The sequence below is a fragment of the Trichomycterus rosablanca genome, chromosome 11 (genome assembly GCF_030014385.1).
Source record: "Trichomycterus rosablanca isolate fTriRos1 chromosome 11, fTriRos1.hap1, whole genome shotgun sequence".
Taxonomy (NCBI): domain Eukaryota; kingdom Metazoa; phylum Chordata; class Actinopteri; order Siluriformes; family Trichomycteridae; genus Trichomycterus; species Trichomycterus rosablanca.
This window is the reverse complement of record NC_085998.1, coordinates 30,973,846-30,992,797: the sequence shown is the minus strand read 5'-3', so window position 1 is coordinate 30,992,797 and position 18,952 is coordinate 30,973,846. Positions and strand designations below refer to the sequence as shown.

The window sequence follows — 18,952 nt, the reverse complement described above, 5'->3', positions numbered from 1 at the left end:
GCCAGACGCAAATGCAGGCACTTAGCGGAGTGAGCCATCATCCGCATTATCCACATCCATTGACTTCTAAAGCTTCTGGAGTGCTGCCTCGTTAAATCTTCACTGACACACAGAGACCATGCCAGGGCTTGCGTCACCTGCCGTCTGCGCCGTCTTGCGTCTCACTCCTTTATTCCTACTTTTTTCTCCCAATTTAGCATAGCCAATTAGTCTTCCGCTACTGGGGACCCCGATCGCATCCGAGGAGGGTACATTCTCCTGACACACACTTCCTCCGATGCATGTGCAGTCTACGAAATCCTTATTATTTGCCCATATTTCGGTGGATTTGAGTGTGAGGCCAGTCTCGCACATGAAGAGTCATGCACGGATCTCCGCGTTCCTCCACAATTTAGCATAGCCAATTAGTCTTCCGCTACTGGGGACCCCAATTGCATCCGAGGAGGGTATATTCACCTGACACATTCGCCTTCAGACGCATGCGCAGTTCTGACCCCTTCTTATTCGCCCATATTTCGGTGGATTTGAGTGTGAGACAAGTCTCACGCATGGAGAGTCAGGCACTGATCTCCGCGTTCCTCCACAATTTAGCATAGCCAATTAGTCTTCCGCTACTGGGGACCCCAATTGCATCCGAGGAGGGTATATTTGCCTGACACATTCACCTCAGACGTGTGCGCAGTTCTGATTTCTTCTTATTCACCATATTTTGGTGGATTTGAGTGTGAGGCCAGTCTCACGCATGGAGAGTCACGCACTGATCTCCGCCTTCCTCCACAATTTAGCATAGCCATTTAATCTTCTGCTACTGGGGACCCCGATCGCATTCGAGGAGGGAATATTTGCCTGACACATTCGCCTTCAGACACGTGCGCAGTGAGGCCAGTCTCGCGCATGGAGAGTCATGCACTAATATCCATGTTCCTTCACTTCTGTACAGGAGCCTCAGACTACAACCCAGGGTCCTCACACAGCATCGAAGAGCGCACCCTCTTTTTAGTCCTGTCCAGACTAGTTGTGCCAAATGTGCCCAGTCTATGGTAGCAGAGCTGAGATTCCCAGTGCTGGTGTGCTAGTAATTTCTAGCCATATTCAATTACCAAACCACATTTCGGCTCTCCTTCTGCTGCAGACCTTCACTCCTGATAAGAGGAGAGCTGTGACTAACGCCCCCCCACACACACGTAATCAGCAGCCGACCGCTTCTTTTCACCTGTATGTGGCGGGTTCTAATAGAGATCCGTATCACGCACAGAGAGTTATAGGGAATCCCTCTGGCAAACCCACCCTTCAAAGATCTCAATGTTGGATCAGTACTGGTACCATCAATAACCACTTGCTTCATTCATACATTGAAATATTACAACTGTTACAATAATACAACATTACAATTGTCACTAGGATGCTATGACATCACTGTGGGGTCTAGCGATCGTTTTGTGTGTGATGTTGCCATGGTAACACGTGGTTCATGCTTCAGGCATCAGGCTCACCGGGATGAATAAGTAAGAATTAAAAGCGAGACGTGTCGTTAGTCAGTCTCTCCGGAGGCCCTGTCTGTTCAGGTGTGGGTGCGCGCTGCCTCATGCCCCCTACCCCAGCCCCATGCAAGAAACAACCATGTACAGGGGGGGTGGATGGTAGTGTGAGTTCCTTGATCGTGAATAATGGAAGGTTAAAGTGAACTACGTCTCTATCAGGAGGAATCCGGTCATGCAATATAGTCTCTATACAGTGTACTAGCTAACCCCCACCCCCCCTTTATAAGTGCTCTGTGCAGTGTCTGTGGAGGGAGGGGTGGGGATGGGAGAGAGATGGGGGACAAACCTGATGGCAGCTGGGCGGGCTCTCCTGAGGCACATCCGACAGGCAGGGAAGGGTGGAAAGAGAAGGCAGGGTGACAGTTAGTCAGCAGCTTCATGATCATATGAGGGTTAGAAGGGGAACATGGGACAGACATGGGGATTATGGGAGGTGGAAGGGATCATTTACTGTGGAAGTGATGAAACGGTGGTTATGCATCTCATACATACTGTAATCCGGGACATTTCTCTGAGCGATGGGTTGTTAATACAGGTACAGTAAGGTACAGTATGATATAAGCCAGGAACCGAAAGGCAGATTTCAGACACCCCTATAGTGGACCATACCATTTCTGCTCCCGTCTGCCTGCCTTCACTCGCATTATTGGTTTTTCTATTTTTATTTATGCATTTTCTCCCTTTTTCTCTCGATTTAGGGTAGTCTTCCACTGCTGGGGATCCCGATTGAGTCTGAGGAGGGTATATTCACCTGCCCTACACCCCTTCTTATTGGCCCCTGCTTTCCTGGATTCACACATGAAGAGCCACGCACCGATCTTCATGCTCCTCAGACAGCTAACTATAATCCTTGCACAGCGTCAAAGACCCTACCCCCATCCACTACTCCTGTCCAGACTAGTTGTGCCAATTGTGCCTGCTAGGGGGCACCCAGCCTAGGGTAGCACAGGTGGAATCGCACGTGAGGCCGGATATCGCGCATGGAGAGACATGAACCAATCTCTATGCTCCTCAGCCGGCTAACCAGGATCCTTGCACGCCCACTTATTAGTCTGGTCTTTTCCCACCGAGCAGACTGATGGCCAATTGTGCCCGCTAGGGGCTAGAGGTTCGCTCCTGGTCGCGTCGCAGTTGTGCAAGCCAGAGAAGGGACTGTATGTTAATCCAGGTAATTTAACTGATTTTATTTAATCCACTTTATTGCTCTCTCTTGGGGGAGGGCGGGGGGGGGGTGTTTGCTGGAGCCTATCCCAGCTTTTCAATGGGCGCAAGGCACACAGTAACACCCTGGACGGGACGCCAGTCCATCGCAGGGCAGTCACGCATATACACACACACACACACGGAGAGCCACGCACCGATCTCCATGCTCCTCAGACGGCTGACCAGGATCCTTACACAGCGTCAAAGACCCTACCCACATCCACTAGTCCTGTCCAGACTAGTTGTGCCAATTGTGCCTGCTAGGGAGCGCCCAGCCTAAGGGAGCAGAGCTGAGATTTGAACTGGGGAGTTCAGAATCCCAGTACTGGTGTGCTAGCAGATTATATTTTCTTGCATTTAGTCATATCCAATTACCAGGTCACATTTCGCTTTCACTACAAGTGGAGATCTCCCGACTGCTGGGGATCCCGTCTGCGTCCCTCGACCCCTTCTTATTTGCCCCTGCTTCGGTGGAATCGCACATGAGGCCGGATATCATGAATAGAGAGACACTAACCAATCTCTATGCTCCGGTCCGGTCTTTTCCCACAAAGCAGACTGATGGCCAATTGTGCACGCTAAGGGGCACCCAGCCGACCGGTAGCAGAGCTGAGATTCGCCCCTGGTCGTGTTTCGTCGCAGTTGCGCAAGCCATAGAAAGGGACTGTATGTTAATCCAGGTAATTTAATTGATTTTATTTAATCCACTTTATTGCTCTCTCTTTAGGGGGTGGGGGTGTTTGCTGGAGCCTATCCCAGCTTTTCAATGGGCGCAAGGCACACAGTAACACCCTGGACAGGACGCCAGTCCATCGCAGGGCAGACACGCATACACACACACACCCATTCACCTATAGGGCAATTCAGTGTCTCCAATGAACCTGACTGCATGTTTTTGGACTGTGGGAGGAAAACAGTGTTTTTTCTTCAAAACGAGGTGGCATATCTGGCAACATCACATGTTTTGCTTAACACGTAGCTATAGGTAGAAAGGAAATCCACTTACTAGGACGCACCTGTATAAATACCCAAGGTCCACTGGAGTAATTAATTTAGTCCAAATCAAATCCATAAAGCATATGGTACATAATTAATAGCTCTCAGTTTTAAGTTTATGATCCGACGTAAGATTAACAATGTAATACACAGATCATTCTGTGCAATTTTCACGATCGATTTCTCTATAAAACAAGCCAAACAGGTTGGCGTGAGACAGGAAAGAGGGACCGAGGGGGGGTGAAGAGGCTGACTATGGCTCGATCCGCTAATAAAGCCAGATGAAAGTGAGGTTAAACACAATATGCTAATTGAAACGTGTTGGCTGATTAAAGGCGACTGAGAGGAGAGTGGGCGTGCTGCGAGTTCTGACCGCCGGTGATTAGCGCAGCATTAGCGTCTGCGTGCTTTTGCTTTTTCAAAAAAAAAAAAAAAGTACAGAACAGTAGTACGGAAGATTCTATCTATTACTTCTGTCCACTCCACGCACACACACGTCTTCAGGATTCTGCCCACACACTCAAAGAGTAAAAAAAAACAACTAGAGAAAAACAGCAGAGCCCCGAGGAGCCTCTAAGAGTCCGACAAGAGTCCTGTTCGGCCTGGCAAAACGGAAACGCTCCAGAACATCTCGCCCTACCACAAGAAGTGTCAAGAGCGTGTCAGATTTAAACACAGGAAACACAGGAAGCAGCTCAGACCTGGATCCTCCATCGACTGTTAGAGTCGCTCTGTATTGTTTGTTGATTTGTTTCCTCTTTGAGTTCGAACCTCTTTGTGTGTGTGTGTGTGTGTGTGTGTGTGTGTGTGTGTGTGTGTGGTGGGGGGTGTCTCTTAGGAACGTGGCTCCTTTTTCTGTGGGCTTTATTGTTTTCCACTGTGCAGCTGCAGACCCACGGGATGCCCCCTGCAGGTGTGAGTGCGTGTGTATGGTTTTGGGATGAGTGTGTGTGCGGTGCTGAATCCGTGCATCCTTGCATCTTTGCCCACCAGTAGGGTGCGCCACAATGCTTGGGAGACACCAAGAGGGGGCAGCACTAAGTGGAGACTAAAATGAAAATGATGCCCTACCACACACACACTATGTATATATACAGTGTATCACAAAAGTGAGTACACCCCTCACATTTCTGCAGATATTTAAGTATATCTTTTCATGGGACAACACTGACAAAATGACACTTTGACACAATGACAAGTAGTCTGTGTGCAGCTTATATAACAGTATACATTTATTCTTCCCTCAAAATAACTCAATATACAGCCATTAATGTCTAAACCACCGGCAACAAAAGTGAGTACACCCCTTAGTGAAAGTTCCTAAAGTGTCAATATTTTGTGTGGCCACCATTATTTCCCAGAACTGCCTTAACTCTCCTGGGCATGGAGTTTACCAGAGCTTCGCAGGTTGCCACTGAAATGCTTTTCCACTCCTCCATGACGACATCACGGAGCTGGCGGATATTCGAGACTTTGCGCTCCTCCACCTTCCGCTTGAGGATGCCCCAAAGATGTTCTATTGGGTTTAGGTCTGGAGACATGCTTGGCCAGTCCATCACCTTTACCCTCAGCCTCTTCAGTAAAGCAGTGGTCGTCTTAGAGGTGTGTTTGGGGTCATTATCATGCTGGAACACTGCCCTGCGACCCAGTTTCCGGAGGGAGGGGATCATGCTCTGCTCAGTATTTCACAGTACATATTGGAGTTCATGTGTCCCTCAATGAAATGTAACTCCCCAACACCTGCTGCACTCATGCAGCCCCACACCATGGCATTCCCACCACCATGCTTGACTGTAGGCATGACACACTTATCTTTGTACTCCTCACCTGATTGCCGCCACACATGCTTGAGACCATCTGAACCAAACAAATTAATCTTGGTCTCATCAGACCATAGGACATGGTTCCAGTAATCCATGTCCTTTGTTGACATGTCTTCAGCAAACTGTTTGCGGGCTTTCTTGTGTAGAGACTTCAGAAGAGGCTTCCTTCTGGGGTGACAGCCATGCAGACCAATTTGATGTAGTGTGCGGCGTATGGTCTGAGCACTGACAGGCTGACCCCCCACCTTTTCAATCTCTGCAGCAATGCTGACAGCACTCCTGCGCCTATCTTTCAAAGACAGCAGTTGGATGTGACGCTGAGCACGTGCACTCAGCTTCTTTGGACGACCAACGCGAGGTCTGTTCTGAGTGGACCCTGCTCTTTTAAAACGCTGGATGATCTTGGCCACTGTGCTGCAGCTCAGTTTCAGGGTGTTGGCAATCTTCTTGTAGCCATGGCCATCTTCATGTAGCGCAACAATTCGTCTTTTAAGATCCTCAGAGAGTTCTTTGCCATGAGGTGCCATGTTGGAACTTTCAGTGACCAGTATGAGAGAGTGTGAGAGCTGTACTACTAAATTGAACACACCTGCTCCCTATGCACACCTGAGACCTAGTAACACTAACAAATCACATGACATTTTGGAGGGAAAATGACAAGCAGTGCTCAATTTGGACATTTAGGGGTGTAGTCTCTTAGGGGTGTACTCACTTTTGTTGCCGGTGGTTTAGACAATAATGGCTGTATATTGAGTTATTTTGAGGGAAGAATAAATTTACACTGTTATATAAGCTGCACACAGACTACTTTTCATTGTGTCAAAGTGTCATTTTGTCAGTGTTGTCCCATGAAAAGATATACTTAAATATCTGCAGAAATGTGAGGGGTGTACTCACTTTTGTGATACACTGTATATATATATATATATACCAATCAGCCATAACATTAAAACCATCTCATTGTTTCTACACTCACTGTCTGTTATATCAGCTCCACTTACCATATAGGAGCACTTTGTAGTTCTACAATTACTGACTGTAGTCCATCTGTTTCTCTGCATGCTTCAATGGTCAGGACTCTCCCAGGACCACTACAGAGCAGGTATTATTTAGGTGGTGGATCATTCTCAGCACTGCAGTGACACTGACATGGTGGTGGTGTGTTAGTGTGTGTTGTGCTTGTATGAGTGGATCAGACACAGCAGCGCTGCTGGAGTTTTTAAAAACCTCACTGTCACTGCTGGACAGAGAATAGTCCACCAACCAAAAATATCCAGCCAACAGCGCCCCGTAGGCAGCCTCCTGTGACCACTGATGAAGGTCTAGAAGATGACCAACTCAAACAGCAGCAATAGATGAGTGATCGTCTCTGACTTTACATCTACAAGGTGGACCAACCAGGTAGGAGTGTCTACTAGAGTGGACAGTGAGAGGACATGGTATTTAAAAACTCCAGCAGCGCTGCTGTGTCTGATCCACTCATACCAGCACAACACACACTAACACACCACCACCATGTCAGTGTCCCTGCAGAGCTGAGAATGATCCAACACCTAAATAATACCTGCTCTGTGGAGGTCCTGACCATTGAAGAGGAGCATGAAAGGGGGCTAACAAAGAATGCAGAGAAACAGATTGACTACAGTCAGTAATTGTATAACTGCTAAGTGCTTCTATATGGTAAGTGGAGCTGATAAAATAGACAGTGAGTGTAGAAACAAGGAGGTGGTTTTAATGTTATGGCTGATCGGTGCGTATATATACAGTGTATCACAAAAGTGAGTACACCCCTCACATTTCTGCAGATATTTAAGTATATCTTTTCATGGGACAACACTGACAAAATGACACTTTGACACAATGAAAAGTAGTCTGTGTGCAGCTTATATAACAGTGTAAATTTATTCTTCCCTCAAAATAACTCAATATACAGCCATTAATGTCTAAACCACCGGCAACAAAAGTGAGTACACCCCTAAGAGACTACACCCCTAAATGTCCAAATTGAGCACTGCTTGTCATTTTCCCTTCAAAATGTCATGTGATTTGTTAGTGTTACTAGGTCTCAGGTGTGCATAGGGAGCAGGTGTGTAGTACAGCTCTCACACTCTCTCATACTGGTCACTGAAAGTTCCAACATGGCACCTCATGGCAAAGAACTCTCTGAGGATCTTAAAAGACGAATTGTTGCGCTACATGAAGATGGCCAAGGCTACAAGAAGATTGCCAACACCCTGAAACTGAGCTGCAGCACAGTGGCCAAGATTATCCAGCGTTTTAAAAGAGCAGGGTCCACTCAGAACAGACCTCGCGTTGGTCGTCCAAAGAAGCTGAGTGCACGTGCTCAGCGTCACATCCAACTGCTGTCTTTGAAAGATAGGTGCAGGAGTGCTGTCAGCATTGCTGCAGAGATTGAAAAGGTGGGGGGTCAGCCTGTCAGTGCTCAGACCATACGCCGCACACTACATCAAATTGGTCTGCATGGCTGTCACCCCAGAAGGAAGCCTCTTCTGAAGTCTCTACACAAGAAAGCCCGCAAACAGTTTGCTGAAGACATGTCAACAAAGGACATGGATTACTGGAACCATGTCCTATGGTCTGATGAGACCAAGATTAATTTGTTTGGTTCAGATGGTCTCAAGCATGTGTGGCGGCAATCAGGTGAGGAGTACAAAGATAAGTGCGTCATGCCTACAGTCAAGCATGGTGGTGGGAATGCCATGGTCTGGGGCTGCATGAGTGCAGCAGGTGTTGGGGAGTTACATTTCATTGAGGGACACATGAACTCCAATATGTACTGTGAAATACTGAAGCAGAGCATGATCCCCTCCCTCCGGAAACTGGGTCGCAGGGCAGTGTTCCAGCATGATAATGACCCCAAACACACCTCTAAGACGACCACTGCTTTACTGAAGAGGCTGAGGGTAAAGGTGATGGACTGGCCAAGCATGTCTCCAGACCTAAACCCAATAGAACATCTTTGGGGCATCCTCAAGAGGAAGGTGGAGGAGCGCAAAGTCTCAAATATCCGCCAGCTCCGTGATGTCGTCATGGAGGAGTGGAAAAGCATTCCAGTGGCAACCTGTGAAGCTCTGGTAAACTCCATGCCCAGGAGAGTTAAGGCAGTTCTGGGAAATAATGGTGGCCACACAAAATATTGACACTTCAGGAACTTTCACTAAGGGGTGTACTCACTTTTGTTGCCGGTGGTTTAGACATTAATGGCTGTATATTGAGTTATTTTGAGGGAAGAATAAATTTACACTGTTATATAAGCTGCACACAGACTACTTTTCATTGTGTCAAAGTGTCATTTTGTCAGTGTTGTCCCATGAAAAGATATACTTAAATATCTGCAGAAATGTGAGGGGTGTACTCACTTTTGTGATACACTGTATATATAGAGTTCAGGTGACTGGATAATTGCTAATTGACAAAAATGTATTTTACCCATTTTACTTTGTTTCAACAGTTTGAGGAAGGCCCTTTCCTGCTCCAATTTGCCTGTGCCCCTGTGCACAAAGGAAGGAACTTTGGTAGCTCTCATAAAGCCCTGACCTCAACACTACTGAACACACAATAAATCGGAACATCAACTGTGGGCCACAATCAATGTCCGAAATCAATGACTGACCTCACAGCTGCTCCCAACAACTCTACTACACCTGATACACTCATACCAGAACAACACAATTTAAGCTAAGCTGTAGCCTAGTGGTTAAAGTAGTGGACTAGTAATCATATGGTCGCTGGTTCAAGTTTCATCACTGCCAGGTTGCTGCGGTTGGGCCCTTGAGCAAGGCCCTTAACCCTCAATTGCTCAGACTGTATACTGTAAGTCGCTCTGAATAAAGGCGTCTGCTAAATGCCAAAAATGTGAATGTATCAATATGAACCATCTGTATGGTAGGTAGGGTTGGGCGATATTGCCGATTTTCATACCGTCATACCGTCTTCATAAAATACCGCGGTATACGGTATTACCGCGGGGGGTCGTTCGCGAGCGATCCGATTCTATTGAACGGCTCTTTCAAATGAACCGAGTCGCATCTCTGGGAACCGTTATATATATGTTTTGTATGTTCTTTTCATTTTTGCGTCGTTCTTATCGGCTGTAATACACCAATTCTGCTTCACATCAGTACGGGGAATTAATCAGTCATAATTAAAGCTGTTTATTGTCGGAATTCAAATCCGAAATCCGAGTGTCGCGAAGAGTGAGCGCGACACACACAGAGATAATAATTATTATATTGTATAAACTTGCACAAGTGTGTTTTTTTGCAAGTTCGGGCTTGTCAGTGAATGTAACTGTATTCGGTACAAAGAGATGTTATATTGACATGTTAGCGCGTTGTGCCACCCCATCCCATGGTTTTGAATGGCAAGATACTAACTGTTAGCTTAGCAAGCAAAACCCGATGAAATCGCTGTCTAAGTAGCGCGTTCGAATAACCTGCCTTATAATAAGTTGACTTATTAGAATCCTCTCTACTGAGGCAGCTGCCTATGTAGGCAGTAAGACAGCAAGGCAGCTCACTAGGTGTTTGAACACACCCTATGTAGAGAGCTCCTTAGCTTTTGTGTTATCGCCTCAAAAAGTGAGCACCCCAACAACCAATCAGTGAGCTCCAACCACCTACAACTCCCGCCCTCCCTTATTGTGGATGCGCGCAGGTCTTAAAGTCTCCGTTTTCAAGGTGGACCTTAAGCTGAAATTTGGCGCTTCACATTTTTAAAATACAGTCAACATTTTTAAATACCGCGGTATACCGTAATACCGTCATACCGCCCAACCCTAATGGTAGGTATGATATCTATCTATACTGAGATGTAATCATCATATCATATCATAGTCATAACTGCTACGTCTCCTCTGTCCTCCCTCTCTAAGGCAGCCCTGTCCTCCCGTAGCTTGCAGCTACACGCTAAACCAGGTATGCTAATACAGCGCAGAGCTTTGCTGTCACTCACCAGGGGAAATGAGAGGGTCCAAACCGATCCTGCCATAATTTAGTGTGAGCTGGTGGACAGGATGGAATATTATCAGTCTTATTACCGCGATTATGGGCATCTCTTGCCGGGCAGGCGTTATAAATGGCATCGGCTTTGTGGTGTGAGACCGAGGGGGTGATCAATCCCAACCCCAGTAGCCTTCCTGACATCGCCCCTGAACTGGAGATTTGAGGATTTTGACAGGATAACAGAGAGAAAAGGAGGAAGACGCTGACATAACGTCAGTGAGAAGATGGATCGTGCGACGATTTACCAATAACAGTGGAAAGACAGAGAGACGAAGACTGATGTTTAATTTCTCACTTTTGGAATTGTGATTACGGGGGTTAATGAATTGCACCAAGAACCAATGACTAATCAAACTACCATGTGGTCAATCTGGACTAAAGAATACAAGTCTTTAATATGGGTTTTATCCTGATCTAAACAGTTAATTCAAAAAGACCTGCACTTAAATAATGAGCATCGTTGCATTTAAACATCCTCTACCCACTGACACTATTCAGAATAATATAATCAAATTATAAGTCTCTGGTTTTTAGTAAATTGTCCTCTATCACTAATCTTAAACACTTCAGCCATGACTTACCACCATCTTAATGGATCCCACTGATCTAATTTACCTGTGGGATTCCATTAGACAGACCAAACGACTATATTGAATATGAGAGATGGGAAATAGGATCAATTCTGATTATATTTTGGTAAGACCGCACTTAGCACTGCCAACCTTTAAATCCTCATCCAGTACTGACGACCCCATCTAGTGCATTATAGTATGGGTCAGCGGGTGTAAATGTGTTAAAATCTGAGGTCATGCAATGTGTTGAGGTCATCAAATGTGTTGAGGTCATCCGGACTGTCTTTCCATAGATAATAATGTCCATCCAGTACTGACATCCACAGACAAACTCAGAGAATGTCATCCAGTACTGACATCCCCATTCAGTATTAACATCCTCATTCAGTATTGACATCCTTATTCAGTATTAACATCCTCATTCAGTATTAACATCCTCATCCAGTAGTGATAAGTAATAAGTAATAATGTCCATACAGTACTGATATCCTCATCCAGTACTGACATCCCTATCAGGTACTGACATCCTCATCCAGACTCTCTTTCTATATGTAATAATGTCCATCCAGTATGGATAACCTCAACCAGTACTGACAACCTCATCCTGTTCTAACACCCTTATACAGACTGTGTTTCTATACGTAATAATGTCCATCCAGTACTGACATCCTCAGCCAGTACTGACATCATCATCTAGACTGCCTTTCTATACAGAATAATGTCCATTCATTACTGACATCCCCATCAAGTACTGACATCCTCATACAGACTGTCTTTCTATTTGTAATCATGTCCATCCAATACTGACATCCTCAGCCAGTACTGACATCCTCATACAGACTGTCTTTCTATTTGTAATCATGTCCATCCAATACTGACATCCTCATCCAGACTGTCTTTCTTTATGTAATAATGTCCATTCAGTACTGACATCCTCAACCAGTACTGTCATCCCTATCAATTACTGACATCTTCATCCAGATTGTCTTTCTAGAGGTAATAATGTCCATCCAGTACTGACATCGTCATTCACACTGTCTTTCTATATGTAATAATGTCCATCCAGTACTGACATCCTCATCCAGTACTGACATCCCCATCAAGTACTGACATCCTCATACAGACTGTCTTTCTATATGTAATAATGTCCATCCAGTACAGACAACCTCAACCAGTACTGACATCCTCATCCAGTACTGACATCCCCATTAAGTACTGACATCCTCATACAGACTGTCTCTCTATACATAATAATGTCCATCCAGTACTGCCATCCTCATCCAGTACTGCCATCCCCATCAAGTACTGACAACCTCATCCAGATGACACCCTCATCAAGACTGTCTTTCTATATGTAGTAATGTCCATCCAGTACTGACAACCTCATCCAGAACTGACAACCTCATCCAGATGACACTTTCATCAAGACTGTCTTTCTATACGTAATAATGTCCATCCAGTACTGACATCCTCATCAAGTACTGACATCCTCATCCAGACTGTCTTTCTATAGGTAATTATGTCCATCTAATACCGACATCCTCATCTAGTACTGACATCCTCATCCAGTACTGACAACCTCATCCAGTACTGAGATCCTCATTTACAACTGACAACCTCATCCAGTACTGACATCCTCATCCACTACTGACATCCTGCTCCAGTACTGACATCCTCATCCACTACTGACATCCTGCTCCAGTACTGACATCCTCATCCACTACTGGCATCCTCCTCCAGTACTGACATTCTCCTCCAGTACTGACATCCTCATTCAGTACTGACAACCTCATCCAGTTCTTACACCCTCATTCAGACTGTCTTTCTACAGGTAATAACGTCCATCCAGTACTGACAAACTCAAAGGATGTCATCCAGTACTGACAACCTCATCCAGTACTGACAATCCCATTTAGTGCATCACCTTCATCTCAGCTCTACAAGCAAACACACAGCCTGAGACATAAAACTAATATAAACAGTACAGAATGCATTATGTGTATTAATAATGCTATTTATAACATTACAGATCTTAAGCAGGTTATTTTTTGTACTAAGGAATTCGGTACGGTTGCACCGCGCTCTCCCCCGGGGGCTCGGCAGCGGAGCGGAGTGACGGCAAAGCAAAAGACACAGTATCGCGTGACTGCACAGCGGTGGGGAGATCACAGGTGGAGGAACGGAGATGAGAGGAGGAGCAGATGTTGCAAATTTGACTGGTTAAACTGATTGAGATGAGGTGTCATCTCAGCGGTGATGATCATTCACAGAGAGACAGAGCGAGAGATCTAGGCAGAGGAAGGGCGACAGGGGTTGGCGGTGAAGGTATGATCTCACCTTCGCAAACATCACTTTTGGGAAAAAGGCTGTGACAGAGTGAGACGTGAAGGTGTGTCAGCGAACCATACAAAAATGGAAAGGTAAGAAAAAAAACTGTATTACTGAGAGCAGGTGTTATTGACGTGCTTATACGGGATACGTCGATCATATTTTAGGCTGAAAATGTTTAGAAAGAATTACATGGCTGAGGAAAACGTCGACGTGTGAACCCAAATAAAAATATCTGGTGGCTGTAAAAATAAAACGAGTCCACTAACAAAGACAAGATGCCTGTGGTGGTGTGTTAGTGTGTGTTGTGCTGGTATGAGTGGATAGGCCACAGCAGTGCTGATGGAGTTTTTAACACCTCACTGTCCCTGCTGGACTGAGAATAGTCCACCAACCAAATATATCCAGCCAACAGCGGCCTGTAGGCAGCGTCCTGTGACCCCTGATCTAGGTCTAGAAGATGACAAACTCAAACAGCTGCAATAGATGAGCAATTGTCTCTGACTTTACATCTACAAATTGGACAAACTAGGTAGGAGTGTCTAATAGAGTGGACAGTGAGTGGACACGGTATTTAAAAACTCCAGCAGCGCTGCTGTGTCTGATCCACTCATACCAGCACAACACACACTAACACACCACCACCATGTCAGTGTCACTGCAGTGCTGAGAATGATCCACCACCTAAATAATTCCTGCTCTGTGGTGGTCCTGTGGGGGCCCTGACCATTGAAGAACAGGGTGAAAGCAGGTTAAAAAAGTATGTAGAGAAATAGATGGACTACAGTCAGTAATTGTAGAACTACAAAAAATGTTCCTATATGATAAGTGGAGCTGATAAAATGGACAGTGAGTGTCAATACTGTGTTGAATAACTCTGAATCAAACTTCATTCTGTCCCTGATCCTCTGATGGCTTTTAACACATCTATACACAAACCCTTCAGTCAACATCCTTCTGGTTATCATCTTCTCAATAGACTCTTGTTTTATGAGCTTCTGAATTCTGCTGACAGTTTCTGAAGGCTTGAGAACAGTAAATTTCAGCGGGTTGTCATCACTGCTTGAAGAGGCTTTGGGTCTTCCAGATCCTTTCTTTCTGGTAACATCATTTGTTCTCTTAATATGTTGACGTATTCTATTAATAGTTTGTAAGGAAATAGGGATTTGCTGTGTCTTAAGGGTCTTGTAAAGACAAAGACCAGATATGTGTTTTCTGACAGTAACCACGGCTTGATATTTAGTTTTTTTTGTGAAGGGGATTTTCTGACTTGTTTAGCTTGGAACTTAAAGGACTGCACACTCAGTAGATATACAGACCAGTCACTACTGGTTCTGTTTAGAAGCTTGTTTTCAGAACTTTGTTGGGTAGCATCAGTTGAGCAGCCAATAGCGGCTAATCTTTTAATAAAGAAAAAACAGGCAAAAAATATATTGGAAAATATAATGGAAAACATCTGGACATGTATTAGATTGAGTTTTATATCAAACATTAAGATGTTTTAAGTAAATGTTTCTGTTTTTAGCTCCCCCAACAGTTCACTGCACCGATGAACAATAACAAATGCCCAGTTTCTTAGTTCTTGCCCATTTTCAGACCATTATTTGTTGTTAGGACTATTAAAATGTTTTTTGGCCCATTTTTTGCCAAGCAATTTATGTCCTGCATAAACATGGGTGGAATTATATCAAAATATTAATATATTAGTCTTTTTAGCTTCATTTAAACATGCAGAACTGCTGATTTAGCATGATATCGATGACATTTTAACATGACAACAACATGCAACAATGACAGTGGTAGTATGAATTGAGCTAACAATGTCACATTAGATGTTTTGTTGTTGTTCCATTAAAAGAACATCACCAGTTAACTTTATACTTTATTTTTTTATTCTTTACATGAAGTTATAAGTAAACTGTTTGTGCAAAACACTGTAGCCTTATATGGTTTAAAATAAGTGTAGACCACTACACTTAGGTGTTGCATTATACAATAAATACAGGTCTTATTACAGTGGTACCTTGAAACTCAACATCAGTTGGTTCTGGGAGTGGTGTTGAGTTTAAAAGACGTTGAGTTTCAGGGTATTTTTTCCCTATAAGGATGTATGGGAAACCTGTTAATGTGAATATTCCATGGTCCTGTGAAACTGCATATATTTTAGGCTAATGTAAAATACTGGGGTTGTTTTTGACACTTATACACTGAAAATAACACAGATATAATATATAAAACACTGAAATATAATTGAAAATGGTTAAAAATAAATAACACATTGAGTTTAAGGGAAATTTTGAGTTTAAGGGTACAACTTTCTCTACGAAGGGTGTTGAGTGTCAAAGATTTTGCGTTTAGGGGACGTTAAGTTACAAGGTACCACTGTATCTAATTGGTACAGCCTTATATTATCTTGCTTCATACAATTTAAAGAAGACGATTTCTATAAATACTGCTTTATAATTAAAAACATAATATACCTTTAATTTGAAATTAACATTTAGCATTGACCATGCAATTTGTCCCGTGCAACTGCGAATACGAAAAGCAGACCAGCACTGAAAACAGACCTGGTTTTGTAAAGGATTTTGCTGTGAAAAGAGGGCCAGAAATCCCAATTCAAATCCTAATTTTAGCCTCCTCAGTCATATATCAAAGCAGACAGATAGCGCGGCTTTTAATGATTGTTTTGTAATCTCCAGCCGAAAGAAGAAGAGCGAGTAAGAGTAGGCTTCAGTCAGAGCTGCTCTGTGATCTCGCTGCAATTTTCTGCTGGCTAACACGATGTCTGATAAGGGTTAATACACGGCCCGCTCTATTAATACGCCAAGACTTTATCAAACTGTAAAGAGGGGTATAAAAATGATCATAGAAAAACGAGCACTTAAAATAATCGGCTATAATTCCGTAATTAATCTCTTCTAGCTTTTCTGACAATTAGGATGTTAATTAACCTAAAATTCCCTTTATGCCAGTGGTGAGGCAGGTTATACTTCATGCCTTCTAGTATATGGGCATTTTGACTATAATCCATGATGAAAGTGTAGGATTCAAAGCACAGTTCATACTGTATAACACACTGAACATGTGCTGCATTCTGAACACCTGGCAGGTGACATATGATCACATATGATAAAGTGCCCCCAATTGGTGGTTACATCCAGAGGTGTGGTGCCAGTGTTTCAGCAAGAGCTGCACTTGTGGGCTGTTCCAATACCACGGTATAATGGGTGTACCAAGAACAAAGAAACCATTAACATCCCGCAGAAGGTTACTTAGTGGCTGGCTTCGTGTGGTGACTTATACTGATAGGTGAGCTGTTCCTCTGTGGCACATTATACTGCGATATCATAGTGGGCAAACGCAACCAATTTTGGCTCTGACTATGCAATGTACCCTGCGTCGACAAGGATACAACAGTCGCAGCTGCAGTTGACCACCCGTCATTGTAACTAACGCTTTGCATGGGCCAAAGATAGGCATCAATAGATGCTGGACACATGATGTGTGTAAATTGTGCAATGGTAAGTAATTAGGTACCTAGCACCAACACAAGCAACACAGTCTATGAACTATAAAGCCTTGAGAAGCAAAAAGTGGGCAAGGGCAACCAATTTCAGCTATGACTATGCAATGTACCCTGCATCGGCAAGGGTACAACAGTCGTAGACCAACACGTGTGCCGCAGTTGACCAGTCAACATTGCAACCAACACCTGGCCATGCATGGGCTAAAGATAGGCGTCAATGGACCTTGGACACATGATGTAAGTATACTGTGCAACATTGTAGATGATTAACCTTGTGGTTGGTACAGTTACAACACTGAACAGCTTAGTAATTACTGTACAGCCTTAAGAAGCCACCAAAGCTTAAGAACATAAGCCTTTGTTGTGAACAATTACTCAAACGCTCTGCTCGTTAATCTATGGTACAGTTTGCTGCTGCAGCAACTATTACTTAAAGAATACAAGAACAAAGCATCACTGGCTGCTACATGTTGCGTAATATCGTCCACCTGGTGGAAATCACTAGACTGACTCAGCATTTTACGACCTTAATGTCTCATCAACATTGCTGGACCGCTGTCAGAACATAATTACGGCAAGCAGACAATATTCGTGGCTTTGATGTCGCTGTTTTGTGCAATCCTAACCATGTGTTTGCCCCTAAGTGGTACCAGACTATTCATGTGTTGATACTGAGTCATAATTAATAGTTAAAAGATGGACACTATATAATAATAGATTCCATACCATTATGTAGCTCACACTACAATCTGTTAGTTCACTCTTGAGAACATGTTGCATTTTTAGTGTAAGTAGTTTTACCCAAGAATTTAATGCAAATGTATGAGAAGGAGTTAAATGTGGGGTGGCACGGTGGCACAGAAGTGTGGAGTTGTCATGTTCTCCATGTGTTCAAGTGGGTTCCCTCCAGTCAGGCCAATTGATGCTACTAAAAATCACCTTTTGTGTTTGCCCTGTGATTGTCCGAGATGCCCAGTCTTTCACCCAATGAATAGAGCACAACGCAACCCTGACCAGGATAAAGTAGAGGTTAAACAAACAGTCTGAGAGAGTTAAGTGTGAATGGAAACCAACATCAAAGTTCCTGGTAAAACTGGCATGACAATCAGCCTGAGTGAGACCAAGTATTCCTGAGAAATGTAGGCTTCACCCCACTGCTTCATTCTCTTCCATGGCTTCCTGTAGCTGCCCGCATTCAATTTAAAACACTGATGTCTGCCTACAAAGCCAAAAATGGACCAGCCCCAAGCTACCTTAGAGAACTCATCTAACTCCACCCAGAACTCAAGGAAGACAAGCATCAAGGCTCTTCTCTGTACTTGCACCCAAGTGGTGGAACGAGCTTCCTCTGTCTGTCCGAACATCCGAGTCTCTTAACGTCTTCTAAAGACGATTAAAAACTCACCTAACATGTGCTTACTAACATTTTTATTTATCTTATTTCCTTATTGGACTGTTGTCTACTTAAACTAGAGTACAGAAATGTTTAGTGTGGAAGCTCTTCTGTAAGTCGCTCTGGATAAGTGTCTGCTAAATGTCAAAAATGTAAATGTAAGCTTTAAATAGCCTGTAAATTACTGGAAAATATGTCCTGACCCCAAGTGATTAATGTAAAACATTAGAACAGTCAAACGACTATAAAGAAAAGGAAAATTCCTTTTACTTAGAAATTATAAATAAAACAGCTAAATCAGTTGAACAGTTGAATATTAAAATGTAGATTTAAAGCCAAACAACACAACAACATGGCATGATACATGTAGAACCGTCATGGTGATCAGTAAACCATTGGTTATCAGACCTGTTTAGTGCAGTGTGCTTTTTCTTTATTAATAATTATTCTTGTCATCATCATTTTTACCATATATGGAAAAACAAATGAGCCTTGCCAAAAACAACACTTGGCTACAACAGAATAAAATAATACTACAATAAC

The 18,952-nt window shown here is 43.8% G+C and overlaps 1 protein-coding gene across 3 annotated transcripts in view; it reads right to left on the bottom strand.

Annotated features, from left to right (window-relative positions):
- Window positions 1–18,952, bottom strand: part of znf423 (zinc finger protein 423) — a 245,230-nt gene that overhangs the window by 104,145 nt on the left and 122,133 nt on the right. For 2 of the 3 annotated variants that reach the window (XM_063004163.1, XM_063004164.1), the window contains exon 6: window positions 1,828–1,851. The exons of the other annotated variant lie outside the window; for it this stretch is intronic. In XM_063004163.1, the coding sequence (XP_062860233.1) occupies window positions 1,828–1,851 (24 nt within the window). The remainder of the gene's footprint in view (window positions 1–1,827; window positions 1,852–18,952) is intronic. 3 annotated transcript variants of the gene reach the window in all.